Genomic DNA, 27,508 nt, shown 5'->3' with positions numbered 1-27,508 from the left:
AAGATGTTCATGACCAAGATAATCACGATGGTGTGATCACTCACCTAGAGCCAGACATCCTGGAATGTGAAGTCAAGTGGGCCTTAGAAAGCATCACTATGAACAAAGCTAGTGGAGGTGATGGAATTCCAGTTGAGCTATTTCAAATCCTGAAAGATGATGCTGTGAAAGTGCTGCACCCAATATGTCAGCAAATTTGGAAAACTCAGCAGTGGCCACAGGACTGGAAAAGGTCAGTTTTCATTCCAGTCCCAAAGAAAGGAAATGCCAAAGAATGCTCAAACTACTGCACAATTGCACTCATCTCACACGCTAGTAAAGTAACACTCAAAATTCTCCAAGCCAGGCTTCAGCAATACGTGAACCGTGAACTTCCAGATGTTCAAGCTGGTTTTAGAAAAGGCAAAGGAACCAGAGATCAAATTGCCAACATCTGCTGGATCATCAAAAAAGCAAGAGAGTTCCAGAAAAACATCTATTTCTGCTTTATTGACTATGTCAAAGCCTTTGACTGTGTGGATTACAATAAACTGTGGAAAATTCTGAAAGAGATGGGAATACCAGACCACCTGACCTGCCTTCTGAGAAACCTGTATGCAGATCAGGAAGCAACAGTTAAAACTGGACATGGAACAACAGACTGGTTCCAAATAGGAAAAGGAGTACATCAAGGCTGTATATTGTCACCCTGCTTATTTAACTTATATGCAGAGTACATCATGAGAAACACTGGAGCAGAAGAAGCACAAGCTGGAATCAAGATTGCCAGGAGAAATGTCAATAACCTCAGATATGCAGATGACACCACCCTTATGGTAGAAAGTGAAGAGGAACTAAAAAGCCTCTTGATGAAGGTGAAAGAGGAGAGTGAAAAAGTTGGCTTAAAGCTCAGCATTCAAAAAACGAAAATCATGGCATCTGGTCCCATCACTTCATGGGAAATAGATGGGGAAACAGTGGAAACAGTGTCAGACTTTATTTTTCTGGGCTCCAAAATCACTGCAGATGGTGACTGCAGCCATGAAATTAAAAGACGCTTACTCCTTGGGAGAAAATTTATGACCAACCTAGATAGCATATTGAAAAGTAGAGACATTACGAACAAAGGTCCATCTAGTCAAGGCTATGATTTTTCCATTGGTCATGTATGGATGTGAGAGTTGGACTGTGAAGAAAGCTGAGCACCAAAGAATTGATGCTTTTGAACTGTGGTGTTGGAGAGTACTCCTGAGAGTCCCTTGGACTGCAAGGAGATCCAACCAGTCCATTCTGAAGGAGATCAGCCCTGGGATTTCTTTGGAAGGAATGATGCTGAAGCTGAAACTCCAGTACTTTGGCCACCTCATGCGAAGAGTTGACTCATTGGAAAAGACTCTGATGCTGGGAGGGATTGGGGGCAGGAGGAAAAGGGGGCAACAGAGGATGAGATGGCTGGATGGCATCACTGACTCGATGGACGTGAGTTTGAGTGAACTCCGGGTGTTGGTGATGGACAGGGAGGCCTGGAATGCTGCGATTCAGGGGGTCGCGAGTCAGACACGACTGAGCGACTGAACTGAACTGAACTGAGGAGCCTGGAACCAGTGGGGAAGGATGATGAGTGAGGTTGAGCTCTATATTAAATGTTTAAGTCTTTGCTTGAAACTCTAGAATGAGGTTGTTCTTTAATTACTCTAAACATGGTGTCTGTTTTGCTTGTGTTCTTATGAATAACTAGCAAAATGCTAGTGAGTCTGTTTTCAATAAAGTACATTTAATGTGGCAGATTTAATGTGTTCAGGAAGTTAACACTGTTGTGAACACTTGTGGACATGCTAGTCCTTACCTTATCAATCTTATTCAGAGGTACCTTTTTATAGTTAAGTAGAAGATATGCTACTATAAAGTTTGTTGATTTCTTTTACTGTTCTCTTAACTTGGTTACCTGTATAGCGATATAATTATGAGATCATCCTACCGTAGCATTTAAGGAAGCTTAGCACACAACAACTGAATAGTTTCCTAATACTGCATTCCTTAGAAGCAAAATTAAATTGTATTCATCTTTTTTTTTATTTTTGTTCTATTTCATTTGTTCTCAAATTGGGTAACAAAGTAGTCAGACCTTACTCTTATAACAGTAATGCAAATTTGACCATTTAAAAGTCAAAGAGAAAATCTTTAATACTGTGTTTTCATGTGGCAGTGATATTGAATGTATACATACACACACAACACATTTGTATCTTTTATTAGTGACATGAAGTTTTTTGTTTAAGTTTAGATACTTTTATTTCTTCTATTTACAGTAGACAGGAAAAAAATCATGGAGTCAGATGTAATAGCAGATCTTCGATGCAAACTCAAAGAGACTGAAGAAGAGAGACGGAAAGCTGCACAGTATGGTTTACAACTAGTGGAGAGCCAGAATGAACTGCAGAATCAACTGGATAAATGCCGCAATGAAATGATGACCCTGACTGAGGTAGGACACTAGACTCCTGTTCACCAGTTTGTGCTTAGCCACTGAAGATTGCTGTTGTCCAGCAGTCATTAATATTACTAATTTAATATTTTTGTTTTCTGAAAATTTTAGGTCTAATTCCCACCCATCTACAGGGAAATGAACTAAATGAATCTCTAATATTTTTTTTTTTTTTCTGACTCTGTGTTCTGAGTTTGAAAAATATGTTCTTTTTCTTTACTTCATATTGAATTTTAGACTTTGGTTTGTCTTGATGCTACACCAACTCCTTAGTTCTGTCCTAAGTCTAGACTTTTGTAGTCCGTTGCCCACTAATGGTCATCTCAGACTTAACATAAACAGAATAGTTGATTCCTTGCCCACTAACCAAACATGGTCTTGCAGAATTCTTTACCTTACTTAGTAACTATAAAAACATTTATCCAGTTACTTGAGCCAAACATCTACAAGTTTTACTCAATATCTTTCTGTCCATATTTCTCATATTTAATCCACTAGTAAGCTCTAAAAACTTGACCTACAGAACATCTGCTGCTCTTGTTCAGACCACCATCACCTCTCCCCTGGACTGTTATCATAGCCTCCTGATTAGGTTTCCTGTCTCCCAGATTGCCATTCACACCATTCACTCTTTACATGTCAGCCAGATGGTCATTGAGGAGCATATAAAAGGTCATGTCACAGCTCTGCTGAGAGCACGGAGCAGCTTTCCGTTTTATTTACGACAAAAACTGAGTTCCCTACCTGGGTTTGTAGATTTCCATGTAGTCTAACCGCTTTCAACGTTTGACCTCATCTTATGAATTACTTTCCCTTGTTCTTAGCTGTACTAGTCCTGCCTTACGGGCTCCACAGGAGCTCTTGCCTCTTTCTGAGTTATTTGTCCCCCACTCTCATGAGAGACATGACATGAGAGAAAGGAATTTTTTGTCTCTTGCTCACAGCTGCATCCCTAATATCTGACATGCTTTTATTAAAAGAATGAATAAATCAGTTTTACTTAGAAAATGCTCGGTAATGTATTTAAACTTTGATCTCCAAATTTAAACATAGCAGTTAAAAAAACTAATGACCACCCTTATTGTTAATTTTTTCCTTTTAAACCTAATTTTATCTTATTTTTTTTTAAAGCTTGTTGAGGTTTGAACTAATGACCTTTTCTTCATTTTACTTAGAGCTACAAGTAGAGAATATTATTATCAAACCAAATAATTCTTACTGAATAAACTTAAGTGCTATTAATTTTTTTTTTCTTCCTAGCAGAGACTACTTGACTTGACAGCCATAGATCACTTTTTACTTCTTTGACAGGACGTAGAAGCAATTACCATATGCCCAGCATGAACTTTAATTTAGTCTCAAATCACCTCTCAGGGTTTTTTTTACATTAATACTAGCTATAGTTATTCCAGATTGAACATGTGGTTGTTACTTAGAAAGCAGCAAATGTGTGAAACAGGAATGATTCAAAGATGAAAACTGCTTATGTGTGATGGCTTTAAGTTATTTTTATGTAACTGAATTATAATTGAATCTGTTTTCAGAGCTACGAACAAGAAAAATACACTCTTCAGAGAGAAGTTGAGCTCAAGAGTCGAATGTTAGAAAGTTTGAGCTCTGAATGTGAAACTATTAAACAACAACAGAAAATGCATCTGGAGCAATTAGAAGAAACACTGAGCAGAAGCCATGGGCAGGAAGTGAATGAACTGAAGAAAAAGGTTTGGGCATCTGTGCTTTGGAACAGAAGTATTTCACACTCATGCAACCATTTGTAAACTTTAGATGATGAAAGACTTTCTTACTACCATCTGTGCAAAATAGCTGAGATGAGGGGTTCCATTATCTTAATATGAGGAGCGGAAACACTGAGAAACAGTAGTTACCTTAGTGGTTTGTTTAAATAACATTTTAGTAGTTAAATTGAATTATTTAATTTTAGCAACTGAGTATTTGTTAAAGAGTTTTAGCTCTGATCAGCATGGCCTCCTTTAGAGTGTTTAGGATACCGACCCCTTTTCAGAAAGACTAGTTTCCTAGCCTTCACTGCAGCTGGTGGTACACTTTATAATTCCGCAAAGAAACCAATAGTTTTTGGTAAATTAATGTACATTAGAGTTGTATATTTTATAACTATAAAATATATATTTTACAGTTTGTTTATTGAAGATAAACTAATACATATGATCTAGTTCATACACAACTCCTTAAGGGAGGTACCATTATTATCTCCATATAACATGAGAAAACCAATGTTTAAACAGATTGAGTAAAGTTGGACAAGATTATAGAGCTAGAGACTATCAGTCAAAATTTGGTTCTCATGTCAAAGCCTGCTTCACCGTGTTTCGTGTAGCATCTTTTAAGATTTTTATGTATCTGTACCACCTGTGCTGGTTAGTTAATTCTCATTAAATTGATTCTCTTTTAAATGTTCTCTAATTTTGAGTAACAATATCAATGAAATATATTATGTTTGAGCTGGTTATTTTTTTCCTAATATGCAATAAAATATAACTATCAAAATATGCTTTCATGCAATGCTTAGAATCATCTTGCTTACCACTCTGACAAATAATAATCCAGCTTGTCTGAAGCTACGCAGGTTGAGACACCAATAACTGATATGGATGCTTTTTTTCTTCCTCATGGATATTTTCAGTTTAGCAATAACTTTCAATACCTAAACAAAAAAGTAATGTAGGAAATATTGAGTCTAAAGTAAGGCCAGTTATAGAGATGGCTTTTTGGTAAAGACTAAATCATTCAAAAAATATTTTCAGTCTTCTTATGTTCTCAGATTACTTGTACCAATAATTAGGAGTTTTACTTGCCATCTTTCTTTCACTTATTTCTCACATTAGTCCATCAACAAGCTCTTAAGAACTTGAGCTACAAAATATCTGTATCCGCTACTCCGTAGTCCAGCTCACCATCATCTCTGCACGACTGTCCAGGTAGCCTGTTTCCTTTATCGCTGTCATGCCATTCATTTTTCACACGGTGGCAACATGGCCAGGAGTCCAGACCTACTCTGATGATGTGTAAGGATTAGTTGTGTGCTTATAAAACAAGGGACGTCACTGCCTGTTAAAAGATACGTAGCTTTGGCCAAATAGGAAACCCCAGTCCATGGGGTTGCTAAGAGTCGGACACAACTAAGTGACTTCACTTTCACTTTTCACTTTCATGCATTGGAGAAGGAAATGGCAACCCACTCCAGTGTTCTTGCCTGGAGAATCCCAGGGACAGGGGAGCCTGGTGAGCTGCCGTCTCCGGGGTCGCACAGAGTCGGACACGACTGAGGCGACTTAGCAATAGCAGCAGCAGTCATCTCATCATAGAATAAGTTTGGGTTATTCAGATGTTTTTCAGAAGGATATACACATTTCAACATATATCAATCAGGTGAAATTTTTATTTTACATGATAAAATTGAAAGGGGAAAAGAAATCAAAATAGAAGTCTCTTTATTTTTTAAATAGTAAGCAAATATCAGTATATATTCTAGGAATGTTGAGACCCTATTCAATGTAATTCAATATAGATGATAATGGTAACCCTGGACATCAAGTAAAAGACTTTTATTAACAAACCATTTAGTGAATGTTAGATGTGGTACTGAATGTTTTACCCACCTAATCTCGGTTGAGAGCCACACAATAACGCAGGTAGAATCATTTATAGTCTTACATTTGAGGAATGTGAGACAGGTTAAACCTCGACCTGACCCTAAAGCTTCATCCTCCTCCTGTAAGGAGGATGTGACACATATAGGCATACCTCTGAGATACTGCAGGGAAAGTTCTAGACCACTGCAGTAAAGTGAGTCACATGAATTTTTTAGTTTCCAAAGTGGTCTTTTAAAGTCATCTTTTTTTTTCATCCGTGTTGATGGCTGCTGACTGATCAGGGCAGTGGTTGCTGAAGGTTGGGTTGGCTGTGGCAATTTCTTAAAATAAGTCAACAGTATCAATTGACTCTTCCTTTCACGAGCAGTATCTCTGTAGCATCAAAGCTGTTTGGTAGCATTTTATCCACAGTAGAACTTATTTCAAAATTGGACCCAATTGTCTCAAACTCTGCTGCTGCTGCTCAGATGCTCAGTGGTGTCCAACCTTTATGCCTCAGACCACATGGACTATAGCCTGCTAGGCTCCTCTGTCCATGGGATTTCCCAGGCAAGAATACTGGAGTTGGTTGCCATTTCCTCCTCCAGGGGACCTTCCCAATTCAGGAATCAAACCCACCCATGTCTCTTCCCTCTCCTGCATTGGCAGGTGGACTCTTCACCACTAGTGCCACCCGGGAGGCCCAGTCTCAAACTCTGTCACTACGTTGTCAACTAAGTTTATGTCCTGTTCTAAGTCCTTGGTTGCCATTTCAGCAGTCTTCACAGCATCTTCACCAAGGGTGAATTCCATCTCAGAACCACTCTCTTTGCTCATCCTAAGACGCAACTCCTCATCTATTACCATTTTATCATGAAATTGCAGCAGTTAAGTAGTAAGAATTAATAGTCAAAAATTACTCCTTGATCCTGTGGGCTGCAGAGTGGATCTTGTGTTACCAGGCACAAAAACAACCTGAATCTCCCACATCTCACTTTGGTGACCAGGTGCACTCTGAGTGAGCAGTGATATTTTGAAAGGAATCTTTTTTCTGAGAAGTAGGTCTCAATAGTAGACTTTGAATATTCAGTAAACCATGTTGTAAAGAGATGTGCTCTCAGCCAGGTGTTGTCCCATTTATAGAGCACAAGCAGAGCAGATTAAATGTAATTTTTAAGGGCCCTAGGGGTTTCAGAATGGTCAATGAGCATTGGCTGCAACTTCTTTACTTAAACTTCATGAACCAATCTCTGTTAGCGTCAAAATTTTCTTCGGCACCTTCCACCTGCCTCTCAACCATCGTAAAATTGAAGATAGTTTGTATTAGACTTTGGCTTAAGGGAATGTTGTGTCTGGTTTGATCTGCTATCTAGACATCTAAAATTTTCTCCTTATCAGCACTAAACTCTTCAGCTTCCTTATCATTTGTGTGTCCACTAGAGTAGCAGTTCTAACTTCCTTGAAGAACATTTCCTCTCAGTTCACGACTTGGTTAACTGACACAAGAGGCCTGGCTTTCGGCCTGTTAGCTCTCAATAAGCCTTCCGTCACTAAGCATGATCATTTCTAGTTTTTGATTTAAAGTCAGAGGTGTGAACACTCAGAGGCCATTGTAGGGTTAGCAATTGGCCTAATTTCATATCGTTGTGTCTTGGAATAGAAAGACCCTAGGAGAGGAAGAGAGAGAGGAATGACTGTTCAGTGGAGCAGTCAGCTCCATCAATTTATCAGTTTGTCAATTCAACTCACCCTCTTACAGGAGTGTGTGGTTTGTGATGCCCCAAAGCATTTACAACAGTAACATCAAAGATCACTGATCACAGATCATTATAACAAATAAAATAATGAAAAAAGTTTGAAAGATTGTGAGAATTACCAAAATATGGCACAGAAACAAGAAGTGAGCAAATGCTATTGGACAAACTTGCTTGGCAGACTTGCTTGGCTCAGGATTGCCACCAGCTTTCCATGTCTGAAAAAAATGTAGTGTCTGGGAGGTACAATTAAGCAAAACGCAGTAAGACAACGTATGCCTGTATTAGTTTTCCAAGACTGAAGCAATGTGACATTTTTGGAAAAGGGGTTAAATAATTTTGTTTAGTGTGATTGCCTTCCAAAATAGTTGTCCTGCAGGTACCAGAACACTTTGTACTGCAATTGTATGTTCTGATGACCTTTTACTTTTTCTTTTTTTTCTTTTTTTAGTTAGAAACACTGAAAGCTGAGTTAGATGAAGCTCGGCTAAGTGAAAAGCAGCTGAAGCACAAAGTGGATCATCAGGAGAAACTCCTTTCTAGTAAATCAAAGGAAATGCAAATGTCTGAACGTGTACATGAAAGTGTGTCTTCAGAGACACTGACTCTTCAAATTGAGCTGACCGAAATGGAAAATGTGAAGGTAATTTTTATGGCATGTGTATTATGGAGTTTTCTCCTTTTTCTGGCTGTATATTTTTCATGTTTTTGTAATAATCCTTATGAGTTACTTTTAAGACTGAAATATTTTTTGGCCTAACTTTGATCTAATTAAAAAATAAGTTTTTAAATGGATTCCTTCAATTAAAGTAAAGCTTTAAGTTACATGATTATGTAAGGCAGACTTTACTTTTAGATTAATGGAACCTCTGGAAGAATTTAGACATTTATTCTAATCCTAGTTTGTGTCATAAAAGCCCAATATAAAAGTTGGTCCTGCAGAAGGTGCTTTGTTGTTCAGCTGCTCAGTCATGTCTGACTGTTGCGACCCCATGAACGGCAGCACCCTATTGTTTTGCCGAAAGTTTTCACTTTAGTCTCAGGTTCAAAGGATTTGTTAACAAACTAAGCCACTTGTTCTATACAAATAATACAAATATTTATTAGAGAATTATCTAGCTTACTTTCAATATAGTAACATTAAAAGAAAAGGGAAATAGAACAGAGGATACGTCACCAAATTGGGTTTTGACCAACATCCAGACTCAAACGGTGCTGAGAAATCCCGTGTCAGAGCACATCTGGAGTCCCAATTGTCCCAAGGTCCCAGGTAGCATGTCCACTACTTGGGTTAGACTTCAGAAAATTGCAGTTCAGGGTTCCCGCCTATAATCCCAGGACGAAAACTGGTATAATCATCAGTCTGACCAAATTGCAAGCCTGGTTTCATGTTAATGCTGTTTGTTTTGTCTTGTAAAACTTGGAGTGTTGTTATGCCTGGGGCTTGGTTGGCCAGGGCCCCTCCAAGGTCTCCACAGTCTCAAAATTCTTCCCCATCTTATTTGCAGTGCTGCAAGTCTTGCGCTCACAGCAGGCAGTCACTCACAGTCAGGGTAGTGTCCAGGCAGGCCAGAAGCAAGGTCAGAGGCCTGCTCTGCTTTGTCTCTGAAGCCTAAACAAGACCATTTAATTTCCTGTCCTTTTGTCCTTTTTGTCCTTCCTGACCATTTAACACCTGTCCTTCACTATCTCCCAAAGTTTTCTCAAACTCATGTCCATTGAGTCAGTAATGCCACCCATCCGTCTCATTCTCTCACTCCCTTCTCCTCCTGCCCTCAGTCTTTCCCAGCATCAAGGTCTTTTCCAGTGAGTTGGCTCTTTGTGTCAGGTGTGCAAAGTATTGGAGCTTCAGCTTCAGTTCTTCCAGTGATCTCCTTTAGGATTGACTGGTTTGATCTCCTTGCGGTCCAAGGGACTCTCAAGAGTCTTCTCCAACACCACAGTTCAAATGAATCAATTTTTCGGCACTCAGCCTTCTTTATGGTCCATCTCTCATATCTGTACATGACTACTGGAAAACCCATAGCTTTGACTGTATGGACCTCTGTTGGCAAAGTAATGTCTCTGCTTTTTAATATGCTGTTTCGGTTTGTCATAGCTTTCCTTCCAAGGGGCAAGCATCTTTTAATTTCATGGCTGCAGTCACCGTCTGCAGTGATTTTGCAGCCGAAGAAAATCTGCCACTATTTCCACATTTTCCCCATCTATTTGCCATGAAGTGATGGGACCAGATGCCATGATTTTCGTTTTTTTGAATGTTAAGTTTTAAGCCAACTTTTTCAATCTCCTTTTCACCTTTATCAGGGGGCGCTTCAGTTCCTCTTCACTTTCTGCCATTAGAGTGGTATCATCTGCATATCTGAGGTTGTTGATATTTTTTCGGCAATCTTGATTCCAGCTTGTGATTCATTCAGCCTGGCATTTCAAATGGTGTACTCTGCATATAAGTTAAATAAGCAGTGTGACAATATACAGCCATGACTTAGTAATTTTGAAATTTTAAACCCATCTATTGTTCCATGTCTAGTTCTAATTGCTGCTTCTTGACCTGCATGCAGGTTTCTCAGGAGGCAGGTAAGGTGGTCTGGTACCCCTTTCCAGAGTTTGCTGTGATCCATACAGTGGAAGTTGATATATGTGTATAATTTTTTTCATTGTAAGCTAAAATTAACTTAAAAATGAAAGTTTTAAATTCATAGAAAAGAAACAGTCTCTGGAGTCTTTTTTTGATCACTTTTTTAAAAAATAATTTAAAAAAATTTTTTTTGAGTTTTTTTGAATTTATTTTTTATTGAAGGATAATTGCTTTACAGAATTTTGCTGTTTTATTATGCACTGTAATAATCTTTGAGTAGTTATTAGTTTTAGTTTTGAGTGTTAACCTCTGCTCATAGATAAACTGACAGCTGCTAACTGAAGGATTATTCAAGAGTTTCTTCTTTTTCAATTCCTGTTTAATAGACCACGCTCCAAGAAGAAGTGAATGAACTACAGTACAGACAAGAACAACTCGAGCTTCTTAATGCTAATTTAATGCGCCAAGTAGACCGGCTTAAAGGAGAAAAAGAAGAGCGAGAGAAAGAAGCGGTTTCTTACTATGATGCCTTAGAGGTATTGTGATTATAGTAATACCATCTTTTCCAATTTATATAAGTTGTTTTCTTGCTAATCTTATGTCAAGTAGCTGAATTGTTTTCTCTTTTGAATTTAGAAAGCTCGTGTAGTGAATCAGGACCTTCAGGTGCAGCTAGACCAGGCCCTCCAGCAAGCCTTGGACCCCAACAGTAAAGGCAATTCTTTGTTTGCAGAGGTACGTAAAAATATTCCATTGATTACATTGGCATTTCACTTAATAAAAGCATAATTAAACATGTTATATTTTCTAGGTGGAGGATCGAAGGGCAGCAATGGAACGTCAGCTTATCAGCATAAAAGTCAAGTATCAGTCACTGAAGAAGCAAAATGCATTTAATAGAGAACAGATGCAAAGAATGAAGGTAAGAATTAGTGTAAGATTTATTCAACCTTATTTTGTATCAGTATGACTTGTACAAGTAATACACTTTAACGATTATTTCTAGAACTACATGACCTTAGAAAAAAATATTTTAATTGAATGAGAGATCCCTTTTATATTTTATTTAAAAACATTTAATTCTGTGTAGATTTTAGTGGTATATGTAGCATTCATGGATTGATTGAGTTTTTAATTATTACTCACTAGCCTTGAGTTTTTAATTCTTAGTAGCCTTGCCATTAGCTCTTTCTTTGTAATGGGAAAAATCAAGTATTAAAAAATTTTTCTGTCCTGCTGTTGGCCTGGTTTCTTTCTGAGGGTAGCCCTGAAATGTCTACTTCAACTAAAGCTAGCTCTCTCACCATTCTTCAGTTCTCCCACAAAGGCTTATTAATAGACTGAAGTTTGAATTTCCTTTCCTTGCAGTTTCTCAAGTCAAGCATATCAGCCCTTTTAATATTAAGGTTTGTTGGGCGTCATTTTTGCCGAACAGCTGGTAACAGAAAAGCATGTGGAAATTAGATTCCAGTATTGTGCCAACCCTTAGACTCCTGATCTCCTGAAGTGGTAGCACTTACTAGAAGTCTGTAAGGTTTCCTGCCTCTTTTAAGGATGATGAGATTTACCAAAGAAATAGGAAAGATCAGTGATTAAACTTTGGCATCAGATAAACTTGGGATTGAATCCTAGTCTCGCTTGTTAGCTGTGTGACTTTGGACAAGTATGCTTATTTTTCAGAGCAATTAGTCACCTCATTTGTAAAATAGAGATGATAGAACTTGCCTCTTAAGAGTTGTCCTGGAGTTAAACGAAGGCATAGCAACATGCTTACATGTTTGGCAAATAGAAAAGTACTGACTTAATGGACAACAACTGTGTCTTTTATTTCTGAGGATTTCAGTTGTGTTGTCTGGTTTACCTTGGCTCTCCCCTATCTGGGAATTATTTCTTTGTAAATTTTCTCATATTTGCTCTTTGTTTAAATACATTAAAATACATTTGTTGGGCTATTGTTATTAATCTCTCACTGTTCTGCTACCCCAAACTATCTTTAGACACAGGTAGCATTCTGAATTTTGGGGGGATTGATGTGTCTAGCTTACAGTATGAAAGTGAAAAAGTGAAAGTGAAGTCGCTCAGTCGTGGCTGACTCCTTGCAACCCCATGGACAGTAGCCTACCTCGCTCCTCCGTCCATGGGATTTTCCAGGCGAGAGTACTGGAGTGGGTTGCCATATCCTTCTCCAGGGGATCTTCCTGACCCAGGGATCAAACCTGGGTCTCCTGCATTGTAGGCAGGTGCTTTAGCATCTGAGTCACCGGGGAAGTCCAGTATGAAGCAGGAGCAAAAAGTGGATCCTTAAAAATGTTAAAAGTAGTCTCTTACTTATAAGCATAGCTGCAACTTCATATAATTGCTGTACTCAAAAATTTATTTTAACTAATTGACACTTTTTAGAACTGCAGAAATTTCCAAAGGCAGAAAGGAATGCTAGGTTTAGGTTTTAGCTGATTTCCTTCTGGTTGCTGTGCAACTCCAAGTTGAGGTGGAGTCATAATTAGGTAGGTTGATTGCTGCTCTTGAAAAAATAACTTTATATTGAAGTTTGCACCCTTTACCTTTGCTTTCCATCCTTGTCCTGTGCCACAATTAAGCTACAAATGTGAGTAGCTTAATAATTTCCCCCACTGAATACTACTGAATTTCATTAAAATTTTTGAGAAGCTGCACCAGCCCCTTAATGAGAATGCCTATGGTGAGTACAGTACAGCGTCCTGCTGGGTTTCTCTACCACTTAACTGGTGACTTCTCGACCACAGCCATGCAGTTCAGCTGTGTTTCACAGAAGTACAGACAATTGTTATGGACTTCAGATACCAACTCATAAGTAGTTGAAATAAGTACTAGAGAGTTATATCTGTAACTAGGCTATCTGAAATAAATATTTTCAAATTATTAGAGTATTAAACTAGACACAGCTAATTTGTTTAGCTTCTAAAACGAAGCCAAAGTAGTATAGTACAAAGTATGAATTGTATCAAAAATATAGTTATCAGAATCTTCTCCCCCATTCAATTTTATGGGGGAGAATTTTTTTGTCTTCTAGGTACAGATCGCTACATTGCTACAAATGAAAGGGTCTCAAGCGGAATTTGAACAGCAGGAACGGTTGCTTGCCATGTTGGAGCAGAAGAATGGTGAAATTAAACATCTCTTAGGTGAAATTAGGAATCTGGAGAAATTTAAGGTATGTGTAAACACCTTTTAGAAATAAAACAGTTTTTTGTTTGAATATCTTGCTACTTTTAACCTGAATGGGTTTCTTTATTATGTAATTAATCTATAGTTTGTATTGAGATTTACCAATATTTACTTTTTTCTTCCAGTTTGTTTTTGCTTTTCAGTGGTTTGGACTACTGCTTCTTCTAATAGAGCCCCCATATTTGTTGTTGTTATTGTAAATTTTAACTCATTTATACTCAAAGCACCCATGTCTTAGGTGTGGAACTCAGTGAGTTTTACATACATATACCCCCTTCAGTTATTACCAGCTCATGGTATAGAGTACTTCTACCTTCCAGAAGAGTTCTGCCATGTCCCTTTTGAGTGAGTACTCCCACCGTCTAACCTTGTACCAGCTTTACATGTACAAATACTCTTGAACTCCATATAAATGAAACCGTTCACTACACACTCTTGCTTCTGTCTTCCACTCTACATTATGTCAATGAGATTTGTTCCTCTTGTCAAGTGTTACCAGTAATTAATTCTTTTTTGGTGCTTCCTACCTCTAATTTTTGATGAATGCAAAGTAAGATTTTTGTCACATTGTCCAGTATTATGTGGCAACTGGAATTCATACAAGTCTTTAGTAAACTATTTCAAAATTTTTGAAATTCAAACCTTCAGGAAAGTTGTAAAACTATTACCACATACTCTTCACCCAGATTCCCCAGTTGTCAGTTTCACCACATTTGCATTTTTATTTTCTCTCTCTCCATGTATATACATTTTTATCTGAAACATTTGAGAGTAAGTTGCAAACCAGTTATCCCTTTACCCTTAAGTTGTTACTCAGCAGTGAAGTTTATCTTTTACATAACCATAGTACAATGATCAATCAGGAAACTTACATTGATACATAGTTTTAGCTGAGCTGCCTTTTACACTTTAGGAATTACCACTAATGTCCTTCCTGGAATACAAAAGCGACCAAATGCTTTCCTTTCTAGGGTCCAATCTGTGATCATACGTTGTATTTAATTGTCAAGTCTCTTTAAAGACTCTAAAGGCCCATATAATTAAAGTCAGGAAAGACTGACCGCAGGAGGACAGGGTGGCAGTGGATGAGGCGGTTGGATGGCATCACCAGGTCAGTGGACATGACTTGGAGCAAACTCAAGGAGGTAGAGAAGAACAGGGAAGCCTGGCATGCTGCAGTCCATGGGGTTGCAAAGGGTCAGGCACAACTGAGCAACTGAACAGAAACAGTCTGGGACAATTCCTCAGGCTCTCTTATTTTTGATGGGAATACTCCAGGAGTAGTAGAATACTTTCTCAATATGTCACGTCAGATGGCACATGATGTCTATTTCTACTGTAACAGGTGATATTAACCTTAAATATTTCATAGGGAGTTACTTAGGCCAGGTATATCTATTTCCCCTTATACTTGAACATCCATTGATGATTTTTGCCTGAAACAGGTATTACTGTGATGATTGCCAAATGATAATTTCAGTTAGAATAATGAATTAGAGCTTTTCTCCTCACTTACTGATGTCATATAGTCTCATAAATTCTTATTTTATCCTATGGACTGTAATCTATAACTTCCTTATTTACTCTGTCCCAGATTTGGCCAGTGGGGGTACTTCCTTACTCTGGCACAACAAATGGAATCAACATTTCTACAAGGAACGTAGGTTCCTTTAAATGAAGAAGGGCACTTAGAAACCAGAATCTGGGCACTGAATGTGCTTATTGCTACTGAAATGTCATCACTTCTGGATTCTTTTAGCAGACAGAACAGGAAGTCTATGTCCACATATTTAGTGTATTTAGGTATGTGTTATATGCATGTTTAGCAATGTTTCATGTAAACAATTTTGTGTATTACACACACATATATACACATAAACACATAATAAAACCTTGATGTCGTACTTAATAACTCCAGTTTGAGTCCAGTGCCACAGGGTTCTTTGCCTACCCCATTTTTTCCAACAGTGAAAAACCTGGCTCTTATTGTCCTCAACATATTTGCTTATTTACTCATTCTTAAAATATATATAGTTTTGAAATTATTCATTAAAGTTCAGGATTTGTTCTTTTTGTTTTTAACTTGAGGGTATATAGTCAAAATACTATGTTCAAAGGTTTTGTTGTTGTTGTTCAGTCACGTCCAACTCTGCGACCGCATGAACTGCAGCACACCAGGCTTCCCTGTCCTTCATTATCTCCCTGAGTCTACTCAGACTCATGTGCATTGAGTCAGTGATGCCGTCCAACCATCTCATCTCTGTCACCCTCTTCTCCTCTTGCCCTCAATCTTTCCCACCATCAGGGTCTTTTCAAATGAGTCAGTTCTTCACCTGAGGTGGCCAAAGTTATTGGAGCTTTAGCTTCAGCACCAGTTCTTCCAGTGAATATTCAGGGTTGATTTCCTTTAGATTTGACCGGTTTGGTCTCCTTGCTGTCCAAGGGACCTCAACAGTCATCTCCAGCACCAAAGTTCGAAAGCATCAATTCCTCGGCTTTCAGCCTTCCTTATGGTCCAACTCTCACATCCATACATGACTACTGGAAAAGCCTTAGCTTTAACTAAATGGACCTTAGTTGGCAAAGTGATGTCTCTGCTTTTTGATTCACTGTCTAGGTTTGTCATATCTGTTCTTCCAAGGAGGAAGCGTCTTTTAGTTTTGTGGCTGCAGTCACTATCTGCAGTGATTTTGGAGCCCAAAAAAATGAAGTCTGACACTGTTTCCACTGTTTATCTATTTGCCATGAAGTGATGGGACTGGATGCCTTTATCTTCATTTTTTGAATGTCGAGTTTTAAGCCAACTTTTTCACTCTCCTCTTTCACCTTCATTAAGAGGCTCTTTAGTTCCTCTTCATTTTGTGCCGTTAAAGTGGTATCATCTGCATATCTGAGGTTATTGATATTTCTCCCAGCAATCTTGTTTCCAGCTTGTGCTTCATCCAGCCCTGCATTTCGTATGATGTACTCTGCATACAGTTAAATAAGCAGGGTGACAATATACAGCCTTGATGTACTCCTTTCCCTATTTTGAACCAGTCCATTGTTCCACGTACAATTCTTACTGTTGTTTCTTAACTTGCATACAAGTTTCTCAGGAGACAGTTAAGGTGGTCTGATATTCCCATCTCTTCAAGAATATTCCACAGTTTGTTGTGATCCACACAGTTAAAGGATTCAGCATAGTCAATGAAGCAGAAGTAAATGTTTTGTTGGAATTGTCTTGCTTTTCCTGTGATCCAGCGAATGTTGACAATTTGATTTCTGGTTCCTTTGCCTTTTCTAAATCCAACTTGTACATCTGGAATTTCTCGGTTCGTGTACTACTGAAGCCAAGCTTGAAGGATTTTTAGCCTAATCTTGATAGGATGTGAAATGAGTGCAATTGTACATGATTTGAACATTCTTCGGCATTTCCTTTCTTAGGGATTGAAATGAAAACTGACCTTTTCCAATCCTATGGCCACTGCTGAGTTTTCCAAATTTGCTGGCATATTGAGTGCTGCACTTTCCCTTACCAGTTATGAGTGTGTTGTTCATCTGAAATAATTAGGTTTTGTCCATCCTTGTTGAATTTATTTACTCTTTCCAGCATGTGAACCATTAACGTGGTCTAAAGTCAAAACTGTACCGAGTTTTGCCCGTCTCCGTTCCTTCCCCTCTGTTGACACCCACCTGTCTGGGCAGCCAGTTTGTTTCTGATTTACTCATGCCCTGTTCCTCTGTGCAAAGAGAGCAGCTTTATGTAGGCTTTATCTTCCCTTTTTATTTCTTGGACAAATGTGGCATAGCACAGATAGTCTTTTATAGTTTCCTTTTTTTTTTATTTTAACCTAGAAATCACTTCATCTAGTTTAGAGAGATCTTCCTAATTCACAGCAACAGAGGATTCTGATATATGGGTTCTCATACATTCTCCTCTGTCTGGGTATTTAGATTATTTCCAGTATTTTGCAATTATGTACAGTGCTACAAAGTGTATTTTGCATGTATGTGTGTTTCCTTATTATTGATGTATTATCCTGAATAATTCCTACAGTACAATTGCTGAGTCAAAGTAAACTAGCACTGTATCATAGCGCTCATTTCTCTGTCACCTCACCAATAAAATGTATTATTTTAAGAAATTTTTGCTGGATTGATAGATAAGAAATGGTATCTCAGTGTAGTCTTAATTTCTATTTTTGTAATAATGAGTGAGTTTTAGCATGTTTTCATAGGTGTATTTACTTGCATGGGTATATAGAGAAACTGACGCATGTTTTCTAGTAGTGTTTGTATGGTTTCACATTTTACATTTAGAGACCTGATCTCGATTGAAGTTTATTCTTGTGTATAGGGTGAGGTATAAATCTAATTTTACCTTTTCCAAATAACTAGCCAGTTGTCCCAGCATCGTTTATTTAAAAGTCAGTCTTGATAGCAGTGATTTAATATAAGATCTTTATCATATATCAAATTTTCATATATGCTTGAGTCTGTTTCTGGATTTTCCATTCTATTCAATTGGCCTGCTTTTCTGCACATCGGTGCCATACTTTTAATTTTAGAGGTTTCACAGTTACGTTTTGTCTGGTAGGGCTCTTCTCCCACCACAGCTTTGCTTTCTCAGCATTTTTTCTGTCCTTTCATGTCTGTTTTTCCCTATGAACATCTCGTCTAGCTCAAAAAAAAAGTTTGTTGGCATTTTTATTAGGAGTACATTGAATTTATAAATTAACTTAGGGAGCACAGATATCTGTCTTCTCACTAAAGAACTAATCACAGCTTATAAATGACAAACTTTGTAAACGTTAATAATGTCAACATTCTAAATTGTAGCTATTATTATAAAATTAGCTATTGGTGTAAAATTTTAAGTTTATATAATTTTCTTTCTCTTACAAGAATTGTTGAAAGGACTGCAATTTTGGTTGAACTTGAAAAAAGGTGTATGTGGCTCACCAGTATAATCTGCACTATACTTCGAAAAGTATGGCTTTAAATTAAGGGCTTTTACCTGCAATCTCTGAATTTGTTTACATACTTTTAAGCAGATTTACATTTTTTTTCCTTAGAGAAATTGTACAGAGATTCTTTCAGAATCTCAGAAGAGCGGGCACCAAAAATAACTATACGGATTTCCACTCTTTTTCATATTTTTGTTATTTATGGCTGTTTTATAAGGCTGGAATTAAGGCTTTGGGATTGGGATGAAAACTGACCTTTTCCAGTCCTGTGGCCACTGCTGAGTTTTGCAGATTTGCTGGCATATTGAGTGTAGCACTTTCCCAGTGAGTATTTGTTTCTTCCATATTAAAAGCCAGGAGAGAGGAACCAGAGGGAGGACACAGGTGTGATTAGAAGCATAGGCTTCGGAGACAGAGCTGTGTTCAGGTTCTCTCTTGTCAGTCTACTTGCCTGTAGTATTGTGAGCCAGCTCCCTCATCTGTAACAGAGGAGTGCTCCTTCTTACACCTGCTTCAGAAAGGGAGTGAGTTACGTGGATAGTACTTAGCACAGTGCCTGGCATATGATAAGCATTCAGTAATGGTAACTGATATTAATAAACCTATGCTAACCTAATTTATTATCTAAGTAGTAAGAATTGTTGTTTTCTTTAGAGTTTATATGAAAGTATGGAATCTAAACCTTCAGCCAACTCTGTTGCTCTGGAAGATGACACCTATTACACAGATTTACTTCAAATAAAGCTTGACAACTTAAAGTAAGTGTTGGGTGCTTAGAAAGACAGAGACTCTGTTCACTTGCTTGTAATAAGTGGTAGTAGTTTTGTCTTTACATTGCCAAAAGAAAGTTCCAGAAAAGAACAACAAAAATACCTCTGTGCAGCAAATGATATTTATTCAAGATATAATTATTACTGGTTATTGAAGAAAAATACTTTAAATGAATAATTAAATGTTTTTAGTTTTTTGTTTTTCTTAAAGCCTTTCAAATTAGCAAATATAAAGAACTTTAGAAAATGTTCTTATAACCTAATTTTTTTTAAGAATAAATATCATGTAATTTAAAACTTAAAGGAGTTTATTTATACATGTGTAATATGGAAAGTATGCCCCTCTTTGTCCATTTCCTTTGAAAAATGCATGAGATTTTTTTATTTGAAACTGCTATTGTTAAATCTTAATTTGCTTATTCTTTCTTTGTTACTAAAAAACACCAGGAAAATATGTTTTACTAAGAGTTAAAATATATAATATAGTAAACAACTGGTGGGCTTTCCAGGTGGGTCAGTGGTAAAGAATGTGCCTGCCAATGCAGGAGACGCAAGAAATGGGGGTTTGATCCCTGGATAGGGAACATCCTCTGGAGAAGAAAATGGCAGCCCACTCCAGTATTCTTGCCTGGGGAATCCCATGGGCAGAGGAGCCTGACAGGCACAGTCCCTGGGGTACAAGAGAGTTGGACACAACTTAGCAACTAAACAAATAGTTTGTACTAAAAACTATGTATTTCATGTGCTATGTTAATATTCCTTGGTTCTCTCTCTTTTTTTTTTTTTTATTAATGTAGCAAAGAAAGTGAAAGCATCAAAGGTGAATTGTCCATCCAGCGGATGAAAGCACTACTTGAGAGCCAGCGGGCTCTGGATATTGAGCGGAAACTTTTTTTAAATGAAAGGCACCTCCAGCTTTCCCAAAGTGAAAATATGAAACTGAGAGCTAAATTAGATGAGCTAAAACTGAAGTATGAACCTGAAGGTATGAATGTATCATATATTTTGTCTTTTATATCATGAGAAGCTCTGAGAAATCATATCAATTTTTTTTCTTTCTACAGCTTTATGGAAACCTCATTACAAACTAATTTTTGACTTTGTATCTATATTTAATAAAATAAATGTATTGCTACAGAATTTGTAGGAAAGAGAACTGTGTATTGGATGTGCATGAATAACATGAGTATTCTTTAACATTTGAGCCTTTTCCATTTAAGATTGCAGCATCTTATGTAATACTAAAGAGTTCAGTTTTATTGAGGCAACTGATGTTTAAGAACTATATTCAGTTCAGTTGCTCAGTCGTGTCTGACTCTTTGCAACCCCATGAATCGCAGCATGCCACGCCTCCCTGTCCATCACCAACTCCCAGAGTTCACTCAGACTCACGTCCATCAAGTCGGTGATGCCATCCAGCCATCTCATCCTCTGTCGTCCCCTTCTCCTCCTGCCCCCAATCCCTCCCAGCATCAGAGTCTTTTCCAATGAGTCAACTCTTTGCAAGAGCTATATTAGTTAATAGTAACTGTTCATAGAAAACCTGAAATAATGGAGTCTAAGAATGTGACGGTTCTTAGGCCAAAAAAAGTTCTGTTACGTGTTCTAGGTTATAGACTTTCAGTCATTTTTGCCCCTACACCGTTCACATGCCTACAACTCTCTCTTCATCATCATTTCAGGGACAGGAGTGATTCTCAACAATAGGGGGCAGATTGTCAGCAATAATAAGGTTTCTTTATAGTTTAAAAAGGCTTCTCTTTCTCTCATCTTTTTCCCCTTCTCTGATTAATAGACTGTCCTGATTAAGAGTTATCCACTTCAAATTTCAAAGGTCTGCTGAACTAAGTAGTGCAAGCAGGAGGAAGTATAGTGAATATTGATGGTGTGGATTTCAAAGAAGCAGTGCAAGAAAAAGGAAAAATAATGATTTAAAAACAACAGTGTAGAGCAGGAACACCAGCCCCACAGTCAACTGTGGTTTCCCCAACTTAATTAATATTTTGATTCTGAAAATGAAAGAATGCTAGTTTTGGAAAACAGAAAAAGTATTAGAATGATTATTCTGTGACCGTATATCTAGACCTGCATAGGAGATGGAATGATGTTATGTTAATCCTTATAACACACTACTGAATGTTCATTCAATTAGTGCTTTTAATTCCATTTTATACATTACAAAAACATAGATCGTGTTTTAGATTAAGTGTAAAAGCATATAGCAGTTACCACAGTGCTTTCTACTTAGCTGATCAGTAAATGATTATTATTATTCAAGCTTTAAAAAAAGTAAGAAAACAATGCTCAGAGAGGTTAAGTACTTTTCCAAGGTCACTCAGCTGCTGAGTGTTGTTAGCACCAGGATTTGTACCTGGATTGCTTGACTCTTATGCACTATATCCTTCCTAATTTCCATGCTGAAACCCCATGCAACTTTTATAATAACCCTCAGTTCAGTCAATCAGATCAGTCGCTCAGTCGTGTCCAACTCTTTGCAACCCCATGGACTGCAGCACGCCAGGCCTCCCTGTCTATCACCAACTCGTGGAGTTTACTCAAACTCATGTCCATTGAGTCAGTGATGCCATCCAACCATCTCATCCTCTGTCATCCCCTTCTTGCGCCATCAATCTTTCTCAGCATCAGGGTCTTTTCAAATGAGTCAGTTCTTTACATCAAGTGGCCAAAGTATTGGAGTTTCAGCTTCAGCATCAGTCCTTCCAATGAATATTCAGGACTAATTTCCTTTAGGATGGACTGGTTGGATCTCCTTACTGTCCAAGGGACTCTCAAGAGCCTTCTCCAACACCACAGTTCAAATGCATCAATTCTTCAGTGCTCAGCTTTCTTTATAGTCCAACTCTCACATCCGTACATGACTACTGGAAAAACCGTAGCTTTGACTAGACGGATGTTTGTTGGCAAAGTAATGTCTCTGCTTTTTAATAAGTTGTTAAGGTTTGTCATAGCTTTTCTTCCAAGGAGCAAGTATCTTTTACATGGCTACAGTCACCATCTGCGGTGATTTTGGAGCCCAAAGTCTGACACTGTTTCTACTGTTTCCCCATCTATTTGCCATGAAGTAATGGGACAAGCTGCCATGATCTTAGTTTTCTGAATGTTGAGTTTTAAGCCATTGTTTTCACTCTCCTCTTTCACTGTCATCAAGAGGCTCTTTAGCTCTCGCTTTCTGCCATAAGGGTGGTGTCATCTCCATATCTGAGGTTATTGATATTTCTCCCGGCAATCATGATTCCAGCTTGTGCTTCATCCAGCCCAGCATATCTTATGAGGTACTCTGGATATAAGTTAAATAAGCGGAGTGACAATATACAGGCTTGACATACTCCTTTTCCTATTTGGAACCAGTCTGTTGTTCCATGTCCAGTTCTAACTGCTGCTTCTTGACCTGCATACAGATTTCTCAAGAGGCTGGTCAGGTATTCCCATGTCTTTAAGAATTTTCCAGAGTTTGTTGTGATCCACACAGTCAAAGGTTTTGGCATAGTCAATAAAGCAGAAGTAGATACTTTTCTGGAATTCTCTTGCTTTTTCTTGATCCAGCAGATGTTGGCAATTTGATCTATGGTTCGTCTGCCTTTTCTAAATCCCAGTTGAACATCTGGAAGTTCATAGTTCACATACTATTGAAGCCTGGCTTGGAGAATTTTGAGCATTACTTTGCTAGCATGTGAGATGAGTGCAATTGTGTGGTAGTTTGAGCATTCTTTGCCGTTGCCTTTCTTTGGGATTGAAATGAAAACTGACCTTTTCCAGTCCTGTAGCCACTGCTGAGTTTTCCAAATTTGCTGGCATATTGAGTGCAGCACTTTCACAGCATCATCTTTTAGGATTCAAAATAGCTCAACTGGAATTCCATCACCTCCACTAGCTTTGTTCATAGTGATGTTTCCTAAGGCCCACTTGACTTCTCATTCCAGGTTGTCTGGCTCTAAGTGAGTGATCACACCATTGTGATTATCTGGGTCATGAAGATCTTTTTTGTATGCCTAGAAGAGAACATTTAAGTGTTCATTGCTACAGTCAAATATATTGAGGTCCCAAGGAAAAATTTATAGGCAGATAACCTTGCAAAGATACAGTTAATGGAATCCATAAAAAAGAAAGAATTAAAGACAGTGTATTTCAGTAAGGAGATGAATAGTTTTTAAAGAAACAGGCGTGGAAAACAAAGGAAAACAAATACATTTATAGCTAGTTCTACCTTATGTTGATTGTATCTTTGACATATTGACTAAATACATTTTTTAATTGTTTTTATTCTCAGAGAAAATTGAAGTGCCTGTACTCAAAAAGAGACGTGAGGTCCTACCTGTGGATATAAGCACCCCTAATGGTGTATGTGCCACCAGTGCTATTGGGGAAGAAGATTATAGACTATCACCACAGAAAGAGGAGGCTCAATCCTGTTCTGACGGTTCGGAAGATAACAACTTGCAGCTAGAAAAGACAGTTTCTGTAAGCACATCAGGAGTCATTCTCTCTCCTTACAAAAGTCTGACCCTGGATATTCAGCCAAGAAAGGAAAAGAAGTGTGTGAAACTTACAGGAGTTCCAGCTGACTCGGAAGCCTTAAGTGAAAGAAGCAGAAACACCCCTAACTCTCCCAGGTCAGTGTCGTCTCTCCTGCAAGGCAGCGAGCAGCCCTCTCCATCTTGTCTCTATCGCTGCATGAACTGTGCTGTCTATTTCTTAATCTATTTTCTTAGTATTGTATGCAGTATAATTCCCCAGTTTCATCTACCTACCTTCCAATTTTCTAAAACTTTAAGAAAGACTAAGATGATTTCAAGGGGAAAAGACTCCTGAATAAGGGAATTATTTTAAACAGTAGCACTTTTCTCTGTCACAAGTCTAGTACATCTCTGAATGTTTTGTTGTTTTGAATAAATGTAGTTATTTTTTTCCTGGTTCAGGAGTGACCTGAAAGAAAAATTACCTTACCTCCTAAAAGGGCTTTGCAATTAGTCTTAAGAAATTTCAGCCTTCCAAAAAACTGTTAGGTGAAATTTTTTTATGGCTTTTGAAATTGTTTATTCTAAGCCTTCAAGCATGTGCTTTAATACCTATTCTGACATTTTAAAATATCAAAGGTATTTGTTTTCAATTTACACCCAAACTTCAAAGCCTCTAGTTTTTGCATAATTGAGTTTGTGACTAAAAGAGGAGGTGTCAGACATACATGTCTGTAGGAATTAACATTTTTTAAAAAATTAAAATAATAGAGGCCAGAAAGACGGTAAGAGAAAGTGAGTGGAAGGGAACAGTAGGTCCAGTGACTGAGGTTAGGGTGGTGTAAAAGCACGTTCCTGATGTGTGTAGCAGGACCAAGGATGGGCAAAAAAGAAGCGAATGAGGAAAACGGAGAAGGCGAAAAAGGGTGATAAAGATGAAGGATGTCTTTATGCAGTGGAATGATAGTGGAGTTAAAATAAATAGATATTTTAAAAATTAACCGTATTGGTATGAAAATAGTTAGCTTGGATTGTCTGCTATGAAAGGAGGTCTTTAAGGTGCTACTAGATCTTTAAGGTACTACATCAGTCTTAATGGAGACGTACAAAATAAGACATTTTACATTTTACTAAATGTAGTATTCAACAATGAAAGCATTTCAACAATATTGCAGCTTTTGTTAATTGGAGTAATGTATTACTCCATTTCTTGAATTTTTATGTAATAGCATTATAACCTATAAGTCACTTGAACTAAAAGCTTAATATTCTCAAGGAAAAGGGTACCTTTAAATGAATGCTATCTGATACACACACAGTTTCAACTAATTGTGAATTGAATTCAACAAGTTACGCTTGTGTATATGTGATTCATTGTGTATGTGTGCTTGACCATTGTATATTTCTGGAGGTGAATTTCCAGAACTGATCAATGCAAATCTTACTCTCTATGTTGTCTTCATTTCTTCTTCTGCCTTTTTTTGCTTAATAAAAATTATTCAAGCAAATGTTCAGATACTTGTTTGACTCAAATAGCATGTTGAAATTTTTTGTCTTGCTGCTGCTACTGCTACTGCTAAGTCGCTTCAGTCGTGTCCGACTCTGTGCGACCCCATAGACGGCAGCCCACCAGGCTCCGCCATCCCTGGGATTCTCCAGGCAAGAACACTGGAGTGGGTTGCCATTTCCTTCTCCAATGCATGAAAGTGAAAAGTGAAAGTGAAGTCGCTCAGTCATGTCCGACTCTTAGCGACCCCATGGACTGCAGCCCACCAGGCTCCTCCGTCCGTGGGATTTTCCAGGCAAGAGTACTGGAGTGGGGTGCCATCACCTTCTCCTTAAACAAAAACAAAATAACAAAACATTTCTGTGTGTGTGTGTGTGTGTGTGAGTGAGTCCATCTGCTAACTTCAGATGTTTCCAGCCTTTTGTCCTCTGCATGATTATCCTATGATAATATTATAATAATAAACATGGCTTCTATTAGGAGATTCACTGTTGCATGCTTTATAAATTTAATTGATGCTCTTGCTATAAAATATCTGTATAGGCCCTTTAAAATATTTCTTCATTGTTTATTTTTTCTTAAACTATTATTTTGCTAGTTGAAATTCGAGTTTTTTAATGGGATATTTAGATATCCATGCAGCCCAGGTTTCCTTGTTAGTTTTTATCTTACATTTGCTTTTGTTGAGTCATGTTAACATTAATACAGTGCTCTAGCATTAAACATTTTTTGTTAGATATGTTTATCATGATAGGTATCATTATATTTTAATTCTTTATTCTAGACTTTGCCATGACTTTTTATCAGCCTTAAAGATATTTCTTTAGACATTTGAAAAATTAAGCCTACTGATAGAAAATATTTTGAGCAAGGCAGTGATTTAGTTTTTTTTAATTGTATTGGAGTCAACTGTAATTTTTCTTCTTAAATACCTTAAAAAAAATCACCTTGTCTCATTAAGAGATCCATTATACTATAGGATTATTTCTTCTTTAATTTTTCCTGACCACATTTGAATTCAGAATGGATGCTTTAATGCCTGTAGGTTAGCTGCTGAATCAAGGCTTCAAAGAGAAGTTAAACAAGGGAAAGAAACTGCAAGCAAACTGGAAAAAGCAGCTTGTAAGAAATCATACCCTACTGTGTATGTGTCCTCCAAGTCAACTCCAGAGACCCAGTGCCCTCAGCAGTAAGAAATCATACCCTACTGTGTATGTGTCCTCCAAGTCAACTCCAGAGACCCAGTGCCCTCAGCAGTAAAGACTTTTCCTTTATGAGAATAAGGTACCACTTGCCCCAAAGATTGCTCTGAAGCTTAAAGATTGTCTTTATCTGAGGATACCTTCTTGCAGCCTATTTTCCTTCTACTCATTGTGCCAGGAACTGATATTTTCATGCTTTGACCAAACATTTAAAATGTGATTGTGATTCTAACCAGGACAGTTCCTTAAGTGATGAACTGTGAATCACAGTGAATAGACTATTAACTGAAGGAAAGTGTTATTATAAATCTGTTGGATGCATTGTATATAGATTATTAAAGTACCTTCAGAGCCATATATACTTGAAAAGAGAATACATTATTATATTTTCCAACATTTTTATGAATATAGTTTTTCACTATGTTGTGAAAATAGAAAACTTTGTTAAAAATATATTGTAACTAGATTTTGTCAGTGTTTAAAGCAGGTATGTTCATCTTTGTATTCATCTACATGATTTAAGTTTTGTTTCGATTACATGAAAAATACAATTTTGAAATTTAAAATAAAGCTGCTATAATTTATCTCCTTTTTGTTTTTTTATTCTACATAGATTATAGTGTGTTATCAAAGATAATAAAAGAACAAAAATGAAATCAGGGATTCTTAATTCCCTGGTACATATAATTTGTGTGTGTGTGTATATATATATATATATATGCACACACACATAATATATATTTTCAATTCTAAACTTTCCAAATAAAGGCTTTTTTCCTGTAAGTGATTATAGCCTGGTCTGTAACTTAATTTCATGTATACATTCGATGGTGTATTAGTCGAGAGAAGAGAGATTTATTTTAAGGAATTGTGTTTTGCAAATGAGGCTGACAAGTCCAGAACCTACAAAGTAGCCTCTCAGGCAGTAGACCCAAAGAAGAGCTGATGTCACAGTTAAGTCCAAAAGCTGTCTGCTGCAAAAGTTGCCATTTTTCAG

General features: G+C 37.5%; 1 protein-coding gene across 5 annotated transcripts in view; it reads left to right on the top strand.

Annotated features, from left to right (window-relative positions):
- Positions 1 to 27,089, top strand: part of SPDL1 (spindle apparatus coiled-coil protein 1) — a 33,076-nt gene extending 5,987 nt beyond the window's left edge. For 2 of the 5 annotated variants that reach the window (XM_010854572.1, XM_010854576.1), the window contains exons 2-12: positions 2,289 to 2,464; positions 4,009 to 4,185; positions 8,281 to 8,472; positions 10,791 to 10,940; positions 11,041 to 11,139; positions 11,216 to 11,326; positions 13,454 to 13,594; positions 19,212 to 19,315; positions 20,125 to 20,312; positions 23,616 to 23,958; positions 26,355 to 26,596. In XM_010854572.1, the coding sequence (XP_010852874.1) occupies positions 2,306 to 2,464; positions 4,009 to 4,185; positions 8,281 to 8,472; positions 10,791 to 10,940; positions 11,041 to 11,139; positions 11,216 to 11,326; positions 13,454 to 13,594; positions 19,212 to 19,315; positions 20,125 to 20,312; positions 23,616 to 23,958; positions 26,355 to 26,502 (1,812 nt within the window). In that variant the 5' untranslated portion in view covers positions 2,289 to 2,305 and the 3' untranslated portion in view covers positions 26,503 to 26,596. Of the gene's footprint in view, positions 1 to 2,288; positions 2,465 to 4,008; positions 4,186 to 8,280; positions 8,473 to 10,790; positions 10,941 to 11,040; positions 11,140 to 11,215; positions 11,327 to 13,453; positions 13,595 to 19,211; positions 19,316 to 20,124; positions 20,313 to 23,615; positions 23,959 to 26,354 lie in introns of all 5 variants that reach the window. The other 3 variants (XM_010854577.1, XM_010854575.1, XM_010854573.1) reach the window with 2 other exon arrangements.
- Positions 27,090 to 27,508: the final 419 nt, after the last annotated feature.

This window comes from Bison bison, unplaced genomic scaffold (assembly GCF_000754665.1).
Source record: "Bison bison bison isolate TAMUID 2011002044 unplaced genomic scaffold, Bison_UMD1.0 scf7180017864343, whole genome shotgun sequence".
NCBI classification, from domain to species: Eukaryota; Metazoa; Chordata; class Mammalia; order Artiodactyla; family Bovidae; genus Bison; species Bison bison.
The sequence above is the reverse complement of the archived record's forward strand: the minus strand, read 5'-3'. Positions and strand labels throughout refer to the sequence as shown.